Source organism: Nasonia vitripennis, chromosome 1 (genome assembly GCF_009193385.2).
Source record: "Nasonia vitripennis strain AsymCx chromosome 1, Nvit_psr_1.1, whole genome shotgun sequence".
Taxonomy (NCBI): Eukaryota; Metazoa; Arthropoda; class Insecta; order Hymenoptera; family Pteromalidae; genus Nasonia; species Nasonia vitripennis.
The window spans coordinates 19,094,907-19,115,359 of record NC_045757.1 but is presented as its reverse complement, the minus strand read 5'-3'; the positions used below and the strand labels follow the sequence as shown (position 1 = coordinate 19,115,359).

At 48.6% G+C, this 20,453-nt stretch overlaps 1 protein-coding gene across 5 annotated transcripts in view; it reads left to right on the top strand.

Moving 5' to 3' along the window:
• The window catches only part of LOC100114588 (LIM domain-binding protein 2), a 123,931-nt gene that overhangs the window by 91,979 nt on the left and 11,499 nt on the right, over positions 1–20,453 (top strand). For 3 of the 5 annotated variants that reach the window (XM_031929572.2, XM_008207135.4, XM_001599502.6), the window contains one exon: positions 10,109–10,205. In XM_031929572.2, the coding sequence (XP_031785432.1) occupies positions 10,109–10,205 (97 nt within the window). The remainder of the gene's footprint in view (positions 1–10,108; positions 10,206–20,453) is intronic. The other 2 variants (XM_031929573.2, XM_016987545.3) reach the window with 1 other exon arrangement.

Below are 20,453 nucleotides of genomic sequence, written 5' to 3'. Positions count from 1 at the left end.
AAACAACGCTTCGCCCTGTCAGTTCTCGAAATCGCGAAGACTCAGCGATTGCGTTCGGAGCGGCAGGAAACTGAACAAATTGATACGAACGTCTTCATGAAGACGCGCGCGTTGACACCGGTTGGCCGTGAAAAATCGTAAGCAAGCACGGACGGAAAAGCTGTTGGAGAGAGTTAACGGCGATCATTTTTTCGTCGCGATTGAAGACTGCTCTTTGCGTGTCTCTTGTATACATACTGTGGTGGGGCATCAAATTATAGGGAAATATTTTTATTTGCACATGACACAATCAATATCATACGTATGAAACCTCCAATAATCTCCCCTACATAGTACCAGCTACACTTTCGCTGATTCCCTTCTACACAAAGCAGACGCACTCGCTCGCGAGAGCAAGACAAATCGAGTCAATTAATTTACCGGCGTCGACGCGCGCATCAGGCTCATAAAGCCGCGCGCAACTCCATCAGTCGCCTCAGTCCATTGAAATATTCAAAGCCCCAGTGCGCGCGCCTGTTTTTATCGCGAGGGTATCAACGCGCGCCTGTCTGTGTAAGCGGCGCCGAAAACTGGCCGACAGCATCACCGCCGGCGATGTACAAAGTGCCGTCGCTGGCACCGGGTTTTCGTACGTCGAGGTGTCCCGACCCCTCGTCATAGTTGCTCTACTGATGCTGCTTTTCTCCGCCTCTCTCTCTCCTTCTGATGTACCTCTGTATACCGAGTGTACGCGCTTTCATTCTCGCTGTGCACACTCTTTCCTGAACGCTCGCCCCATGTTGAGCGCGTATAAGCCTCCGCGCGTGTATACACGGCTGATTAGTGTAGTCGGACGAACTGTTATACGTGCGTGAATGTTTTTACACCCGCATAACGCTTCGCTACAGTTGTGGCATCCAAGCGACGTATCGCGAGCCGTGTATAACACAGTTTCCAGATTATCATATTACAATCGCCTATTTAGGCCCCAATCAGGCAATCGCAAATATATATATATATATACACTGCAGTGCGAAAGTAATTGCAAACAAGTCTCGCGTATACGACGGAAGCCAAATTATCCAGCATCGATTCTCATGTATAATTCAGCGAAAAAATTCAATAAACCCCTGCGCTGTAGCATGCAGGACAAGGCAAATGATCATCATCTGGCCTGTATAGCAGCCCCAATTCACACGACGACGACGCGGAATCGCCCCTCGGTATATACAGCCGCGCGCACGTGCGCTCGTCCGTCTCCGTTGTCGGAAGTCTCTCTCTCCCCGCCGTCTACCGCTGCTGCTGCTGCCCCCGTGATTTAGCCCCCGAGAGAGAGAGAGAGAGAGAGAGAGAGAGAGAGAGAGAGAGAGAGAGAGAGAGAGCGCGCGAGAGCGAGAGAGAGAGCGCGAGATCGGCATCTCCCCGACGCGTCGATTGATTTTCGAGCCCCCGCGCACATACAGCGCATACACACACAAAGCGAGGGAGAGAAGGCTGTCGCCACGTGGCACTTCGATCGCGCGCACCGCATTGTGTGAGCGGCGATGTATTGTGCAGACCGCTGCGAAAATTATTTTCTCGCGATTGCGATCTGCCTTACACCGCGTGTCGCGTTGCAGCTTTTATCGCCGCTGCTCGAAGATGCTCTCCCTCGGGGGCTGGACTGCGGGTAAACCATGACGATTATATAAAAATAAACAATCGGTATTAGCCGCTCGGAATCGTTTAAGTTATACGAGGCGTAAAGCACAGGCGGTTTCGCTTCGAGCTCCACTTGGATCGAGCGCGCGAAACGTGGGTGAGGTCCGGCGCCGCTCACTTTTCCTCGCGACGAGCAGCAGCCGAGAGAACTTTCGAGATCTCGCGAGACGATATCGCAGCCCTGGCTGCTGCACGTTCTTCGCAGTATAGTCTGCTATGCATGTACGTACGTGTGTCGATCTGCACCTCTCCTTTTCCCACAACATTCTCGCGTGTATACGGCTCTGTTGCGTTCTGTAAACAGTGATTTTTTTTGGACTCTGCATACGGCAACGCCGAAAATACAACAACGGCAATTGACGCGCCGGTATTCTTTCTTTCCATTTGATTGGTATCGCGTGCGTCGCGATTTTCAGATGACGCATTCAATTACGCACTCGATACATTCTCTTGTACTCGCTTGAATGCGTGCGTACTTTTGTCCGTTCGATCGATTGATTGAAACTCTCCGGCGACATTTTTGCGTGTAAAACATAGTAGCTTCGTCGATAATCGACCGATACGTCATTAGAGTCGATCTTTCAGCACAGAAATAAGTTTAAGAGTCAAGTCGACGCACGCACATACGGCGCTCGTAAAAAGTATCGCGCGCAAAAGTTTCACTCGCGGATGTAGGTCGAGAGAGCCTGCCGCCGAGTAGCATGTGATCGCAAAATTCGTTCGGCCGCTGCGCTCGCGCGACTATATTCTACTGCTTTTTACGGGGATGGCGAGAAAGTTCGTCACGCTCGCCAGCGCCGCGAGATTCGTTCGCCGTACACACTATATAGATATACCCAGCACACAGTGAAATGCGGGCGAGTAGCTCTGTGTTGTAGAAGCTACTCGTGTACGTACACGTTGTATAGCTGTGTTACCGAGTGGTTTCGGATGATATTTTTCCGCGCGAGATTTGCGGTCCGTCTGCGGTGAGGAATTAGGTTTCGAGGAGACACGCTGCTGACGGGGCAGGTCTCGGGCAAATTTAATCGCGCGAAAGGTTCGAAATCTATTTATGCAGCGAGTGCTCGACGAGTCGCGTGTGATAAAGGACGCTAGGATCAGTCTAATGTTTCTACAATGTGTTATGACTCGGTGCTTTATATTGTCGGCTATATGTAATACGCGGACAGGTTTACAAGCAGGAATGTAAATATTCGACGACGCGCGCGCTGATAGCGCGGAAAACGGTGTATTTTAAGTCGCGCGTATAAGATATAACGCGCCGTGCTTTTTATCCGAACCAGGTCATATATAGGCCGACGATAATCTTATCTGCTTTCAAAAGCAAATCTTTTTATCTCTTTACGAGATAGAAAGAAGGATCGCGAGAGATAAGGACTAATTTGAATCTTTTTCGACAGAAATATTAGCTTGTAAATCACGGGCCGATTTTCTGACCCGAGAAAAGCGTATATAGTTTACAGAAGTCGCGACCGGTGTAGAGCAGTTTTATGTATATAGCAATAGCTGCAGGGATGCTCGAGAGGGTCTTGACCCGACGTCCGACACGCAATGATCGATCTAGTGCGATACAATCGCGTTACACAACGCGTCCATGCGAACGAAAGATTCGTCGAGGATGATAAGGAGAGCCGAGCGGTATAGCCGCTCGTCGGCTCACGAGTAATTTTCAACATCGAGTCTCTCCAAAACTGCATCAGCAGTATGTATATCCGATACGTAAACAAAAGATCCCCTCATTCATTCACCGTCGCTTCGCGTCGATACAAGCCCGAGCGAGCTTTTTCCTCCGATTACTCGGCGCTTTGTCGGCTCGTTGACTTTTACACACGTGTGTTGCGATGAGCGAAGGGAGCATAGGCGGCGCTCAATCGAAGCCGACCGCAGAAGCCGGATCGCGGCGTTTAGCGCCTGCGGACGCTCGAGTGCGTGTCCGTCGGCGGCCAGTCGATGCTCGCCGATGTAAACTCGCGCGTACTGCGGCTGAGTGGCTGCGGATGCGATGGCACTGCGGCGATGCTGCTGTTGCTTCTGGCTTTTTGCTGTGTGTACCGCGCGTTGGCTTGTACAGAGCGAGCTGTGCGTCCTTTTGCCGTAGCCGCACGCGCGGAGAACTTTTGCGGTCCGACGTTTGGACAGCGATGGATTGTTCGATGGGAGGCGGCCGTTATCATTTTCAGCGACTCCTTTTGTCGTTGCTGTATGACGGGAATTGAATGCGCAGCGTAATAAGGCTAGCACTTTTATTCATCAGAGCTGTTTCTTTAGAGCGAGCTCGTTTTTAATGCAACGACGACGCGCGCGCTCCGTTGCGGAGCGTCGCTAAATGTAGAAAACGCTTCGCAGCTGACTAACCAGTTCAATGCACCTGTCGTCGTGCACGCAGACTGGAGCGCGATGATTTTGCGATTAACTCCGGCGAATCGCTCGCGCTTTCGTCCCGTAGCTCACGGAGCTCTGGTGTTATCCAATGGATTATACATTTTTCAACGAAATCGGTAGACAGTAAAGTTAAATTTCGAGTATACACACTCAAGATATCGAGGCACAGCGTTGCCGTTCTCGGAAAGATTCCTTTCAGCCGTTTCCCTCCACCGATCAAAGTATCAAAGCGCGTATAAGGAGCTTTGAAATACATACGCGTATATAACGCGAACTCGGCTCTCTCTTTCTCTCTTCTGTACAAGAGTTCGCCGGCACGCGCCGACTGAAGTCGCCCGCGAGCTTTTCCGCGTATAACTCCAGCACACGTACGGTATACACGCCGGGCTCCTCGAAAGCTCTTGATATTATACCTGTAAATAAATCAGGCGTCGAGGTGCTCAATGCGCTTTGCCGCAAGTACTCGTTTGAGACTTAATCCGCGCGAAAGTCGGCCTTTCATTCGGCGCCGCTTTGAGAGTTGGAAGAGAGATCGTCGCGCGCGTTGTTGATGTATAAATCCTTGTGTTTACATCGAGTCTTCTCTTTCATATAAACACGCGAAAAAACGGCGCTTCGGAAACCAGCGAAATTCCGCTGTGTCAATACCTGCGACAGAGACACACGTACGCGTATACATAATACGTATAAGATATAGAGGCTCTCGGGATCGGGCATAAATACACACGCACGCGCGTATTTGCATACCCGCGCGCGCGCACCGACACATGCTCGCTCGCGCTGCACACACGTGAGTCGCTGCAGTATGCAGCTACTGGCATCAGGGGCGAGAAGCAGCAGCGGCAGCTCTCCCTCTGGCATTGATCGGGTCGCTGCCACCCCATGAGTAAGCCCTAATAACAGCTCCCCTACCCCCCCCCTCTCTCTCTCTCTCTCTCTCTCTCTCTCTCTCTCTCTCTCTCTCTCTGTCTTGCTCTTTCTCCGCTGCCGGCACGAGCCACCCCCGTCGCTCTCTCTCTCTCTCTCTCTCTCTCTGTCGCTCCGCCAACTGCGCCCTTTCAGCTCTAACCCAATCCGAGAGTCTGGCGGCGCAGGCGCGATACTGTCGGCCAGAGCCCGCGCAGTGGCTCTCAGCGAGCCGCTCAGGAGCGCCAGCTGGCTGGTCAGCTGATCGGGACCGCCGCGCCGATTCAAGACGCCGCGCGCCAAGAGTAGCGTGTGTTGTTTTGGGGGTGGACGCCGCCCGCGCACGAGGCGGCTGCCGCTCTACACTATGTAGCGTAGTCGTCGTGAGCTCGCGTACGCTCAGCTCGCAGAGTCGTTAACGCCTGTGTAGCGAGCTGCGTGAGTTTGTCGCGCGAGAGAGATAGAGCGGTGGAATTTTTTCAGCGTCTCCCGAAAAACCTTTTCTCTATCCCACTCGGCAGTCCATCCATTCTTCAAGCTCGCGCATCGCGACGACGTGAGACGGCGGCCGCGGGAGCGAGCTTTATTATACGTATATACCTATACGTGGCCGACGCACGCGCGCGGCGTCATCAGCTTGCCGATCACGCGGAGCTCGTTCGTCTTCGTTTTCGGCGTGTGCCTCTGATACAGCGCGTGACTGCGCTCAGCGCTCAGCCCTACGGGACCGGCGTGTATTCTCTCGCGGCAAAACGCTACAGAAGCGGATGGATGATGACATTGAATTTCGCCCAGTTTTTCCCGCCGCGATAATTCTTCCCTCAGCTCGGAAGACACTTCGCTTATTTATCCCTCATCTCTGTTATCAGCGCCGGGAAATCTCTTGACTGCACGCCATTGAACTACATATACATAGTAGTACAATGGGGGCGCGCCGGAATTTTAACGCGTGGAGCGAGCGGAGACTACTATGTACCGCTGGTCGCGCTGCGGCGATCGTAATGGGATTTTAAGCGCTGCCGCTGGTCGCCAGAGGAGATACCTTTTGATTCATGGCCGTTTATACGCGCTCCACTCGCACGCGCCGCGCGCGCTCGGTACACCGGCAATGCACCAGAGAGAGGAGAGAGAGAGAGAGAGAGAGAGGATGGCTCTTAAACGAGTTCCGAGCAGATTAGCCTAATTGACAAATAGAGTCTTGCTCGGGAGCAACAAGCCACTTCGGCCTGCCCCGAGGCCGCTGCGCTGCTGATGCGAAGATTCGCGAACTTGTTGCATTCGTTAAACGTACGTTGAGCGTCGTATTTATTATCTTTACCGAGCATACACCGCGCTTGTCTCGCCGTAAACACCACCACAGGAGCTAGACCGAGCGAGATTTGATTAACCGGATCATCTCACCCTGCCATGCCTTATACACTGCGGAGAGAAAAAGCGAATGAAAATCGTTGCAAAGACAACGATTACCTTGTCACGCGCAGAGAGGAGCCTCAGCTCTGTATATGCCGCAGCAGCTCAAAGCCTTGTATTTGTCATCGGCCGCGCAAATCCGACACGATCCTGAATATGCGCGCGACACCCTCCCACCCTGCGATATTTGGTTACTACCCTCGTAACCCTTTGCGAGCGAGAGAGAAAGAGAGAGAGAGAGAGAGAAAGAAAGAGAGGGCGCCCCCTTTTTCGCCGCCGCCGTCGTCGTCTCGTTACGTATTCCGCTCAGGTCGGTAGCGGTGCAGCGCGGTATACGTATATAGCAGTCTCTTGTCGAGCGTCTGAATATTTCACGCTGACGCGCCACCTCGCTTATACTTTCGCGAAATAAAATAAAAACGGCTCAACGACTCGTATCGCAGCCGCGATTATGAGCGCCCCCCAGCTTTGATGTTTTATTTATGCTGTATACACGCCAGCGTGTAGCGATCATTTCTTATTATATCGAGCACTTTTCATCTGAGAGTTTTGGCGGGCTGTTCCTATACGAGTAACCATATCTATTTGTGAATATACTATAACATTCATTTCGAGCGCCGTCGAATGAATGAACGCGTAGCGGCAATTATAAATTACGCACTTTGTCTCTCTCTCTCTCTCTCTCTCTCTCTCTCTCTCTCTCTCTCTCTCAGCTGTTTAAAAGCGCATAAAACCCGAGGCTATTAACCAGCGCGTCGCAAGATATATGCGCAGCGTGCAGCGTGTCCAATAAAAGTCCATTATCGTATATCACTCGCGGCCGATTGAATTAATTAATCTCCTGCGAGGATAATTTCGAAGATCCAATAGCGGGGAAAAGAAGAAACATCGCGCATACAGCCATCAATCGATCGGTAATAATATTCAACGATTGAAACGTATCGCGTCCCAACGGGAATCATTTATGGTACACGTCGCGGCTCGACTCTTAACTTTGAATACCAGCTCGCCGGGACGAGCTTAACGAACGAGTTAACGTAACAAACGATCTTGGATATGAAGTAGGCACAACCGCATCATTCCAGCGTCTCACCGCATCGTCGATCCCCTCGCGCGCATCGACAGCCCGCAACTCAGTGCCAGTGAATAACCTCGCGGCGATCTCTCGCGAGACAAACGGCGTTGTAACCGGTGCATAATCGCGCAGCTCTCCTCCCCCTCTCCGGCGAATCGATCTTTCCCTCGTTGCAAGCCACACGACAGCGGCTCTCGTGGTCGACAGAAATCTCAATTAGCTCAGCAGCAGCTAAAGCCGAAGACAAGTCCGCCGTCGTCTGGGCTGCGATTAATCACAACAAGCGCCGCCGTTGCCTAATGATCCGCAGACTCGCAATTCGAATTATACCAATTCGAGCGTGTATGCGTGTACCGAGTGTTGGGGCCTCGTTATCGCGTGTAGCTGTCGTGTAAGCCGCCGTGGCTTGTGTTCGCCGATTTTGAGTCGTGAAAGTTCTTCGAGCCATTGTCGGACGCGCAGATAAGGAGCTGCTGCAGCGCAGTGGTTGTAATGTTATGCCGCTTTGCGGTGATCGCGGCGGTCTAGTGACGTTCGAACTATTATGCATGCCAACGCATTTCCGAGTCAGGTATAGATAATGTGAGTAATGGCGCGCTCGTTCGCAGCGCGAAAATGATTAGCCTCTTTGGTTTTGCCTATCGTCGTTGAGGCTGATACACTCGAGACCGTGTATTATAAATTACGTTTTATTGGACTGAAAATTGAAATTTATGCGACGGGAGTTTAATGCGCTGATTCTCGTTTGCTTCTATATATCGGTATCTCCGATGGATTTCATTAAATTGATTTCGCAAATCTTGACGCTTCTTTCGCCAGCTGATTCATTGCGACGCAGCGTCCCGACACGTAATGTTGACTCGTTATCTTTGACACTGATTCTACGTGGTAAATGGCTGTTTATACGTCGAATTCTTGTATTCGAAAACTTTGTAACGGTAATGGCTCTATGCTGCTTTATGGCTACCAACAAAAACGATCTTTCAGCGCACTATCCGCCCATCAGTCTGTTCCGTTTGCCAGTGCAGAGAATCTGAGCAGCTTTGAATGTTACATACGTTTCGTCTTATCGGACTCGAGCAAAACCACTTAAAGTAGATAGTGGCCGCCGAAACCGGTAAGACGGTATAATATATACATAATGCACGCCACACATTGTAACATTTTTTCACACTATCGGTGTTGTTCATCGCGTATCTACACGTCGGATGAACGTGTAATTTTCGTGATTCTGAATATTTATAATGCACGCAAAAACGCAGTAAAAAATATTCGTCCCTTCACACCGTACCTCGATTGGCATGTAATGGCAAATGAATGCATTGTCGCAGGCTAACAAGGCAGTACTGAGCCAAATTTATCGACCCTCGACTGTCGACTCGGCTGCGTGCATGCATGTAGATCGATATCGAATGGTACCCCGCATTTACGAGACTTACCTGTGTGCCGTCGAGCCGTTCATCGAGTCGCCCGATAGTGTCACTCCCTGCGCACTTGCTCGGCGCGCTGGACTGACAAATTTTTTCGCCCCGAAAGTTCTGCGTTGTGTGTGCGGAGGCGTAAATTTAATCGATGCAATGTTTCGGGGTGTTCTCACACAAGTTTTGTGAATGTATTGACTTGTCAGTTTTTTATGGTACAACTGATGGATAAAAAGAATGTATAGTTCGACAAATTATTATTATTTTTAATACCCTTTTCATTTGATGAGCGCACGATGCTGCAGAGCAACCAACGCAGTAGCCTATAATGAGTTATGGTGCACTGACGCAATCGCGAATAATTGTTAGCCATGTTTATGCATTTACGTAAAGCCGTGATATCGGCAAATGATCCCTCGCGCTCTTTCACTCAATGGCTCGTTATCTTCATTAGTCACCATTGGATTCCTGCCCTTTGCGATCGATATATTTTTCATCCGCGCGTACATAAATGTCTCATTAAAAAAAGTTTTTGATGGGCGACGTAACGTTGTGTGATAGTAGATTAAAACAAATTTGAATTGAATGCTAATTGGCCCCGCGATGATGTTGCCAATGATCAATCACTTCGCAAACATAGTAGACGCGAAGCTCAACGAGAGAGCTGCTGCAGTTGAAACGTAAAAGCTACTTTCCCTGCAGTCACTCTGGTAATCAAAAGCTCTTCATCGCGGATCAAAAATCTCGCGCGTTAAAGGGATAAAAGAAAATCAATTACCTCATACTCGCACCAACAAGTGCTCTCTGCAGAGCGCGGTGTGTAAAAAGTCGCGCTATTCATTCGATCTTCCTTGGCATCCACTTTTCTCGCGTCGCCGCGAGCTGGAATCCTTTTACAAATGAACCGATGGTGAGCCAGAGATTTTTCGACCGTTGTATTACACCGAGTGTATACATTATATATTCCACACAATGCATCTAACTCTACTGGCCCGGGGATGAGGCGTTGGTTGCTTTGCCGTGTCTCTCTGCCTGCACTCTTTATACACATTTCGACACACGCACACGAACACACAGGCACGATGCGATAGGGAGTAAGTGTGAGAGCTGAGAAGTTTGTGTACAAATGCGAATCTGATGAGAGAGTGAGCGAGAGCGAGAGGGAAAACAAAATGAATAAAAACACACTGTACACGGCACCCTAACATGACCGATCGGTCTGGTCTGACAGATCATCGTTGCCTGTCCCCAGGAGGCAGCCCCCGTACTACCAGCAGCCGGACTACCGATTCTACGAGCTCAACAAGAGGTTACAGCAGCGCACCGAGGTGAGTCTTTCAAACGATTTATTTTTACGCAATATAATAATAATCATCGTGTTCCGAGCAATCGTGTCCCCGAATTGCGTGTGGCACAGGCATTATACAAAATTATCTGGCCCACATACGGCACAAACGCCCGGCGACTCGCCCACGCAATAGACACTCGCCTACGGCTGCGCCGGCGGCGGCAGCTCTTCGCAGAGTCAGAGAGAGATTTCCGATAAGCGATAAGATAGACTCCTACGGGCGCGTCGCGCGAGCATATGTTGCGATCCCATCGGCGCGCATCGGCCTTCGATAATGTGTACGCGATCGATCGATCGACCTTCGCGATACCGCTTTCGCTGTGTGTGCATACACGAACTTTACTTCTCCTCTTCTCTGCCCGTGCGTGTTTGTGAATGGAAGGTGCACCGATGTATCGCTCGTGATCGGTAGTTTTTGATTTTTCGGGTTGATTTATCGCCGTCGCGCAAAAGATTGTGCTTTCTCAGAAACTCTCAGCGGCCTAATCTGGGCCGTTTTCAATTTTCGTAGATTAGAGGCGCTCGAATCTGTAAAATTTAATCGAACCGCCCAATCTCGTGCTCCATTTTGAAATCGTTCTCCGAAAAGTCGCGGGAGTAAAGTCTAAAACCGATTTACACGCCGAAATATCGATCTTCGATCGAAATCCAAAAGCCATTAAAGCACGAGGCACTTACGGACTCTCGAAGGTATACATTTCGGACAAGAGGTCGAGCGCGTGTACCCAGCGCCGCCGAATCAAAAGGCGGCGTAATTCATCTCCGTCCCTCAGTCAAATGAACGATCAGACGATGAACTCCCGCATCAAGCTGTCCCGTGTCCTCCTATACATAACGCTCGCGGCCGGTTGTCGAGAGAGACTATGCGCCATCAGAGTCGAACCGATCGATCTTCCAGCAATCGACTGCGCGTACAAGACGATGATTCGGTAATCAGTTGTTAGGAGAGAGAGAGAGAGAGAGAGAGAGAGAGAGAGAGAGAGAGAGAGAGAGAGAGAGTGCGCCGGATTAGCCGCGGCACTTACAAGAGCTGCCCCGAACCACCATCAATCTTACAGACGTTCGCGCAGCTTCCATCCCGCCGCCACTCTGCGTGTTTATAATGGCTTGATAAGCGCTTTCGCCCCATATACTCTGCATCTCGGTCAGTAATACTCATTTCGCTGCGTATATTTGCCGGTCGAAAAATATCGTTATTTCATCATATACGCGATAAAATTCATAAATGAAAATTCATCGAGCGGCAGAGAGTCGTCGTCGGCGGACAGCCATCCATCGAAAATCCGCGACTCGTTCGATACTCTTTCGACGTACGGCTGGCATGTCCACCGGCCATAAATCATCTTCGCTTCCCGCGTACATTTTGCTATCGCACCGGATCTCCCTCTCTCCCTCGCTCGGACCCTGTCAGCGCTGGCCGGCCGTGTATACCTATACACGCAAGCTCTGCGCACCGACGCTGCACAACATCAACGCGGCGGCAGTGCCACATACTCGCTTTCTTCCCTGTGTGCGCGAGGCGAGACTCGTTTGCATTGTGTTCCTTATCGAACAGCCGTATATTTCCAGGCTTTTTGCCGGCTCTTTTTCTCTTTTTTTTCATCCGAAGGAACCATATTTTTACTTCGCGGCCCGCTGGAGGCGGGAAATTTAAACGGCCAACGCAGGGGGCTCAGATCGCGCGCGCGCGATGGAATGGACGAACTTTCGGGGAGTGTACGGCTGAGCCAGTGAGACTGCTCGGCTGCATTGTGTGTATGATGAAGAGCCGTTTTGGGGGCATATTTTTTTCGCACGTGGGAGTTTTTCGGAGGTTCCGGTCTCCTTTTTTCCATGGCGTGTAGTGTGAATTTAAGATCGTTAGCCTGAAATGATGTTCACGATGAAGCGTTGACCCCGAAAACGCCTGATAGGAGAGTGAGTAATTGGTTTTATTCAATTTTCATTTGCTTTGAGGGCTGGTAGTTCATAATTCAATACCGTCTGGCTGCTGCTGGATAGGATACAACGACTTACCCATTTTCTATACGCTCGAAATAATGCAGTAGAAGTTTTTAACTCGATAACGTACTTTGAGTTTTTAATAGCACCATGTTCGGAAATAACGACGTTATTATTCACAGCATGGGTCACTCGCGTTTTAACGTGTACAACGAATAATATTATTTGTACTGTACGATCAAAGGGTAAATTGCCCCGTGCAATAATCTTGTAAATAAAGCTTCGGGAATTTCTTCTACCGCGGGTACGAAAATAATTCAAGGATTTTGAAATTTTAAACAGGTAGGTTTTGATTAAAAAAACTGGGCCTATAGAATAAGGAATGAAGTAAAAGGGAAAGATCACGACGAAAGAGTGGAAGACAAGTCTTTGTTCTGGAATATTTCGAATTTCGAATATGCGAATCTTCTTTCGGAGAATCGTAAACTTCGTATACTAATTGGTATACACTGAATTTCACGAACAAACAAACCGCTCGACAATAATCGAATCGATACAAAGTTCAACGATTTTCACACAAAAAGTGATGAATCAGTCGAGTGAGAATTTAAAAAACGTGTGTTGCATACACACTGAAAAAAAAATACAGTCGTTTCTGCTGTAAAGTCCGGTAGTTTTAACCGTTCTGCTACCGTAACGACTGTTCAGTAAGAACAACGGTGTGCCACTGGTAGTTTTGGCGAGTCGCGACTCGTAAAATTGGTCGCTTACGCGGGACATCACACACCAGCAAAAACGACCGAACTGATTCTTTAAAACTGCTGAACTCTACGGTAATTTTGGCGAGTCTTCGTACAATGACGGATTACTGGTGCGAGTTGGCAAATGGCGAATGGCTGTGTTTTTTTTCAGTGCACTCCCCAGTAAATTAAGGGATCAAGAATAGAGGGCTTATCGAGTCGTTGCGCGTCGGCTTTCGAAGCTCTATGACGTAAATATCTGCGTGTCAAATCAAGTGAGCCGATAAGATCCCTCGGCTTATCTCGTAAAATCGGAGCTGTACAGAGAGCGCCAGCTGCATCGCAGTTACACACCGCGCGCGCATCGTCTCGTCTCACCGTGTCTACGGGTGTCTCGCCGTCATTGGTCAGGATGATTTTAATCGGTAACCTTGGCACCATTTTCACCTATTTGCGCGCATCTATCATCGATAGATTGTAGATATGCCTGCGACTGTGATTCGCTGCACTTGTTAATCAGCGTGTAATTTTCTCCGTTAGTCATCTTGAGAAAGGTATATTGTACCGAAGAAAATGCCGAGAATACGCTGAAGAAACTCGAAGCAACCCCGCAGCGGATCTAAAAATAGGGACGTAAAATTTAATTGGACCGCGCATTCCATAGCTATTTAGGGACAAAAGTAATACGAAGCCGAAGTAGCTCAAAAAATAACGAGCCCATAAACATAGTCGCCGCGCACGCGCGCGAGATCCGAAGAAAAATGCAGAAACAAGCTCTCTGCGCCTACCTTCTCTCTCTCTCTCTCTCTCCCACTCGAAATTCGCATATTTATCGATTACACGCGGACCGGCGGCGGCGGCGGCGGAGGAGCGAACCTGCAGCGAGATATCTTGCCTCTCTCTCTCTCTCTCTCTTTCTTCTCAGCTGTGTCAGGTGGACGTAGGTGGTCGCGGCGCGAGAGCGAGAGAGACAGGAAGAGAGAAGGAGAGAGTTGCTGGAAGGGCAAACGAAGCATGAGGTGTACATCGGCCGAGAGAGAGAAAGAGGAGAGAAAAAGAGAGAAGTCGAGGCAGAAGAAGAGGAAGAAGAAGAAGAAGAAGACGACGACGAGGACGCTCGAAGTAGAGGCGGCCAGGAGCGAGAGGAGAAAAAAGAAGGATGCTAAACGAGAAAAAAAGGAAGAAATCGCTCTCGCTGGATCCGCAGGCTCGTATCGCTCGGCTACCGGTGCCCCGGTGTACTTCGCTTCGCGGAATCGGCGCATGCATGCATTCTGGATTCGACCACTATGCTCACGTCAAAAATCCCGCGAAAAATGGATCCCGCCCTTTATTTCCCATTATCTCGGTCGAATTTTTCCACTCCTTGCGCCGGCCAGCGAGGCTTTCTCGGCCGCGCTCGCAGGAAAAGCGAGAAGCTCCTAGAGAACGCTCTGGATGCTTTCTCTCCGAGAGAAAGAGGAAACTTTCTCGCCGGCCTGTATAGCCATTTCTTTTTCCCAGCTGTATAGTGCTCGGATCTCGAATCTAGCATACAGTCGGCATCAGTCGTCAGGATTTTCGCTGAGGATCGGAAGCACACATTTTTCGTAACGAGAGAGAACCACGTACGCAGAAGGATGCGAGGCACGTGCTCGCGCGGGAAAGTATATGAGCGAGCGCTAATAACGCCTTTTTCAACGCACCGCACCGTTGTTCCTGTCGTGCATATAGCCGCGAGCGGTACCGCGAACGCGCATGTAAGCTTATGGGCAAAAAGCCTGGCTGCAGAATTCGAGGAATCCCGTCGTGGTCTTAGAGGTTCGTCGGTGTCCAGTTCTTGCTTATCAATTAGAAAATTCAATGCTGATCGCCGGCTTGATTGACACGCGATTGAGTGTGGTAATCGCGTCAGGATTATTTCCTCGATATGTAAGACAAGCCGCTCCACTCTTACTCTCGCGAATTTCTAGAGTCGCGCTTTTGCCGCTCCTTTTGGCTAAGCGAGCGATTAAACGAAATTTGTCCGCCTGGAAAGTAGACCACGATTCGCACGATTCGCCAATAAATCAGAAATCGTTACCAGCTCGCTATCCCTCGCCGAAAAGAAAACGCACGCAAACGTCCGGGCACGACGATAAATCCTCTCGCGTCTCGGAATAATCCGCAGGACTGGCTCTTAGCATCGGACTATTAAATTACGCCGACGCGTGAGCTTTCTTCCGTTCCCCGGTCCCCTTTTTATCTCATTACCCGCGGTTCGTCGCGCGCGGCACGCTATGCGCGCGAGGATTGACTCGTCAGAATCCACGCGCCCACGCGACACAACTGTCGCTGCTGCCCAGGACAGCGATATGATGACGGGTTTTCGCGAGCTTGTAAATCGCGTGATTTGTTGCGTGTGCGAGCGGCGATTTTCGCGTGGGATATATATCCGAGAGCGCTGCAGGAATAGCGGGAAATTAAAATGTCTCTATACGCGATTGACTCGTCCGAATGGCGCAAGCGATTCCGTCTGTGGTCGAGTACCTGGTGAGAAAAATTTATCAGCTTGTACGAGGCTGCTTTTTACATCGGCAGCGTTGCTATCTCTGTGAAAAAAAGCGATCCTTTTTATCTTGGGGGCCGGCATCATGCGCCAACTTTTGCGCCACGGGCGATAAAAGCTTGACCGCGGTCAGTTACTTACCGGTTTTTCTGGCAAACGCTGGAGTAGGGATTAATGTTGCGTGATACCTTGTGTTATAAGCGCGCGAAGCTTCTGGATGACAGAAGAAATCGTTTACACAGATGTTGGATTTTATACTGGAGAAATTCAATTTTCGATTTACAGTATATTAACATTGAATTTCAGAGTTTGACCCGAGCGAATCTGCTTCTTGTACTTCTAATCATAAACTGCGAGTCAAAAGAAAGAGCGCTTGCGTTTTTATCTTAGCATCGGCCGCGCGTTGCGCATCTTCAAGATGAGCGTCGCTCCGAAGCGCATGACAGCTCGGCGCGCGCGGTCAGCAATGCCGACTCCCGTCCCCTATACTCAGCCAAAATCGTTACCCTAAATAATTTACGTTTGTTGTTACATCTCGGATGTCGGCATAACTCATACACGTGTCACTGCTCAAGCTTTGTCGGGCGAAGCTTCTTTTTATAGTGTATCGTTAAATTTTTCAAACATCGCGCGCTTTTAATGTCATGCCGGATTATTTTTATCGAGCCTCGGGAACAAAGTGTCAAAGACTTCGGAGAGATGATTCAACTGTTTGTTTGTCTCGTTTTTTATTCATTTTATATTTCGCACGTATCGTCAATACTATGCGTTACACTTGTATTTACAGTTGTCATAGACTATATTGCCACGCATTAAATTAATAGAACTGTCTTTTGCCTATTTATTGGTCGATGTTTTAGTTTGCATTAAAAATTGTTTTCATTTCAATCACAAATAATCTGATTTTCTTATAAAATAAAGTTTTTGCTACAGCTAGCCACCAAATCGTAAATCACATTTTGATAATCCGTCCCGAACTCGTGGCAATTTTCGCGTAAACATGCAGCGTGCACACGCGTATACAGCGTAGGATAAATTCGAGCCAAGCCCGGCTTCGAGGTTGAGAACCTCGACGGGAGCCCGGGTAATAAAATGAGGGCCCCTGTCCTCCCCCGGGGGTGGGGCCCCCCTCGATAACCCATATTGTACCCCCGTCTCCCTCTTCTTCATCGCTCTCTCTCTCTCTCTCTCTCTCTCTCTCTCTCTCTCTCTCTCTCTCTCTCTCTCTCTCTCTCTCTCTCTCTCTCTCTCTATCTATCTCTCTCGTCCCCCGTTCCCCTCTCCCCTCGCGCTCCGCCACCGCTGCTAGCGCCCCCCTCGCCCCTCCTCGCCCCTGGTTCGCTCGCGCGCGCGCGACGCCCCTGGCCGTATATACTCGAGGCGGCGGCGGCGGCGGCGGCTGCGTCGGCGGCCGGGCTCGTTTTGTCCGGCTCTCCCACGGCCAGAGGGAAACTCGCGGCCTTTGATTATCAATCGAGCGCCGGCAGCTAAATTTCTCAAAATTGGTGGCTATGAGGCCCGGAATTTTCCGCGTTTTTTGATCCCAGCCGCGTCCCAATCGGACCAGGTCCAGCCGGCCAAACGATTTTTTTACCGAAAACCCAGAGGTGGAGCTCGCCGACAATACTTTCCCGGCGGCGTATATACACGATCATATACCACCCCTAGTCTCCCCCCCTAACAACAGTAGGGTGGTACAGTCGCCCAGACAAGTCGTCGAGACTCCGCGGCGTACAGTCCGGGCTAACACTTTCCCCAGATTAAAGCGGCAGTTTACCTGGTTTTCCGCTTTTTTGGGGCTCCGAGCTTGGTCAACCGGGGCTCTGCTACCCACCTCAGCCTGGCACGACGTCCCCGAGCCCCGATGCCACCGGATTTTACCGCCTTTTCCCAATTTCGCCGGGCTTTGCGGAAAATCTAAGGGATGTTCTGCTTTAAGCTGGATTTTCGAGTTTTGCTTTAATTTTCGGAGATGAATGTAAATAACCATTTTTAGGCTTTTGCAACGATGAGTCGCGTAATTTTTTCAGCGTGCGTTGGAAAAATTTTTTACGAATGTTCGTAATTATAGCTTTTCTTTAAAGCGTCTATCGGCGCGATGATTCATCGAGTCTAATTTTGTCTCTGAAAATGGTGCAAGAGTATTTGTTGCATTTTTTAATTTAAAATTAAATTGAAATTTTCCCCGCCTCTAAAATATTTTCCGTTATTATTAAAAATGTACCCTCGCGATTTTTTTCGACGTTCAATTCAGAATTCCATAGGGGAATTTAATATATATGTATTTGTGCATTTTTTGGGAAATTATAAACATTTCAAATTTACACGTTCTCGCGAATGCCCACAGTATTGATTGACGGGACTTTAACGTTCCACGTGAAAGTTTTGTTCAGTTATTGAAAAACGTTAAAGCAGCGCCAATATTTTTTTCTGGCGAAATAAAATAAAATACAACTTTAACGACTCGATGACTTTCGTTTCAAACTTACAGCTTCGACAATTAGTTTTGCAATTAGAAACAGTCTAAACACGGGACACGAGACATCAACTTTATAATAAAGTTTTCTCTGATGCACAATACATTGTAGGCGCTATACTCATTGTGGCTCTAAAAATTGCTCAATTATAATACACCTTTTTATCCGTTATGATACACCGTAAATGCGAATTACCGACTGCAAGCAACTTATTTCATCCTATACTGCGAATAAAACAATGCTCCGGGTAGATAAAAAAATAACTATGTATTCCTAAACAGTGGATTATGGCCAATAAGTTTCTTATATTCCTCCATAAAAGTTTAATGACACCATAGCTACTATCTGAAAATAAAACTTCTAATAAAATGGTCGTCTTTCGAGAAATCAAAATGCATTACTTCTGTTCTATCATGATACGAGACATTTCGAGGAAAGAACTATAGTTTATTTCTTTCATTGCTGCTATTTCAATTTGGAAACCTGACTGTAACGATCGTAATCAATCTCGTAATTCCTCTAGCTTATCGCATACACTTCGTATCTATTTTAATTTCGATTTATGCTTGAACAATTAAATTTATTTCCAGTATAACTAAAAACCATTACTCGCGTATTAAACAAGTACATGCGCAATATTTACTTTGCTTCGCGGTCACGTTATTAAATTCAACTCGAACTTTCTTTACTTTTCTAGTAATTTCGTATTTTATACTCTTTCGGTGCAACTCTTATTACTTAAATAACTTTAAATAGAACCATCAAAATGTTATTTACAAAATAATAAAAACTGAAAAATTATAAGTTTTACTCGTTCATGTAGCATTATTTATCATAGTGAAACCGCGAAACGTTTTGGCGCGACAGATCCGAAATGCAGTGTACGAGGGCCGAGTCAGCCGCCTAAATTACGCCGCCTTCCCCGTAAATTCGCGCTTGCGTGTTATTAGTGCCTGTCTGACTGAATACTTAGTGCCGTCGATTGCAAAAACGGTGAACGACTGTTTTTCTACTGCCGTAGCTCCAAAATTATCCTTCTTCTACCTACGTTCCTAATTCCTTCGTTCAGTGTGGGCGCGTTCCACGTTTGAGGTTAGGATTCGGATCAGCCGTGTCAAGCCTCCAGAGCTCGTGAAAATTTTCACCTTCCAATACTTCTAGTACGTACACAATGCTCTTCTCCATAGGTTTAATCATCTATTCTGGTTGAAATTTTTTTTACAGGGTTCTGTATTTTTCTTTGTTTACGTTTAGTTGTTCGAAAACGTCACGAAAGCGAATACCCAGTACAAATAGAATAGTTTTCATTCCGGGAACACGCTCGTCGCGACGTAACTGTGTTCCAACACGACCGTGGTCGATGCTCTGAGTTACATAGGGACCAGCATACTCTTATACCGATTCGGTGAAGAGTCAAATTGACTGGAACCATCGCGAAACAGTAAGTTATGGAATTTCGATTTTACGCGTTGGACAAGGAACATACGGCATAGCTTTGAGCGAAGCGTAAACAGAAAGCACAAGAAGAGAATAAGTCGAATCGCGGTGATTCGTCTTTTCTTAATTTCGCCGCGGCTGCCAGAAATATCAATTTCTTCCATTCGGGGCAACAGTTTGCCCAATTCGCGAGAGTTATACCGGCTCTCTCACGGCCCTTTTACGATCCAATATGAATCTTGCCTTACGACGAGGAAAAACGCTTTCTTTCACAAGAATATTTTTCTCAACAGATCGTGTACGATATGAAATAACGCACGGCTGAAACGAAAATTCCGCTCAAGCACAATCAACGAGACCGGTCTCTCGGATCAGACGATCGTCTCCAAAGTACACAATATCGCTCGCGAACAATGGCGCGCTTCCTTTGATCCAATGATTAAAAGAGCAAACAAGCGTAATTAAAATCGCCCGCATCAATAGCGCAAATAACGAAGCGATGCGATGCTCCACGCGTATACGATCGACTGCAGCGGCGGCAGTTGCGAACCGCGCGCTGCGATACGTTCCGAAAATTACCGTCTTAATCGCGGATTAACAATTACAATGATAATCGCTCGCGCGCGCATTCGCAATCATCATTGCGTTTCACCGATGACTAATTCCTGCGCACGAGCGTATCACGAGCACACCGCCGTGGCTCTTCTATTTTAATCGTCCTCGCGGTCCACTTAGATCGTAATTTTCGAAATCGCTATATACCCGCGGCGAAATTTACAGTCCCGTCTCGCTGGATTCGAAATTCGCCTAATGTAACTCGCGCGTATAGTATACGGAAAATATTTGTTACCCGGCTCGCTGCGACGCGCTGTCTTCGGATAATTTTTGTCCCTTCTTGGTCGTTCTTTTCTCAACACCGAGCGTGACCGCGGCTGTTTACGAAGATTCGAAGTACAACCCGGAGACTCGGCCGATACGAAGTCGTGCTCTCTCGGCAGATCCTCGCTATATATAGTGCTGCAGCGTCGCATCGGCGTTGCATCGTCCAATACAGCATCGCAGCGATAACGAGTGAGTCATCTCTCTCCCGTTTGCGAAACGAACAC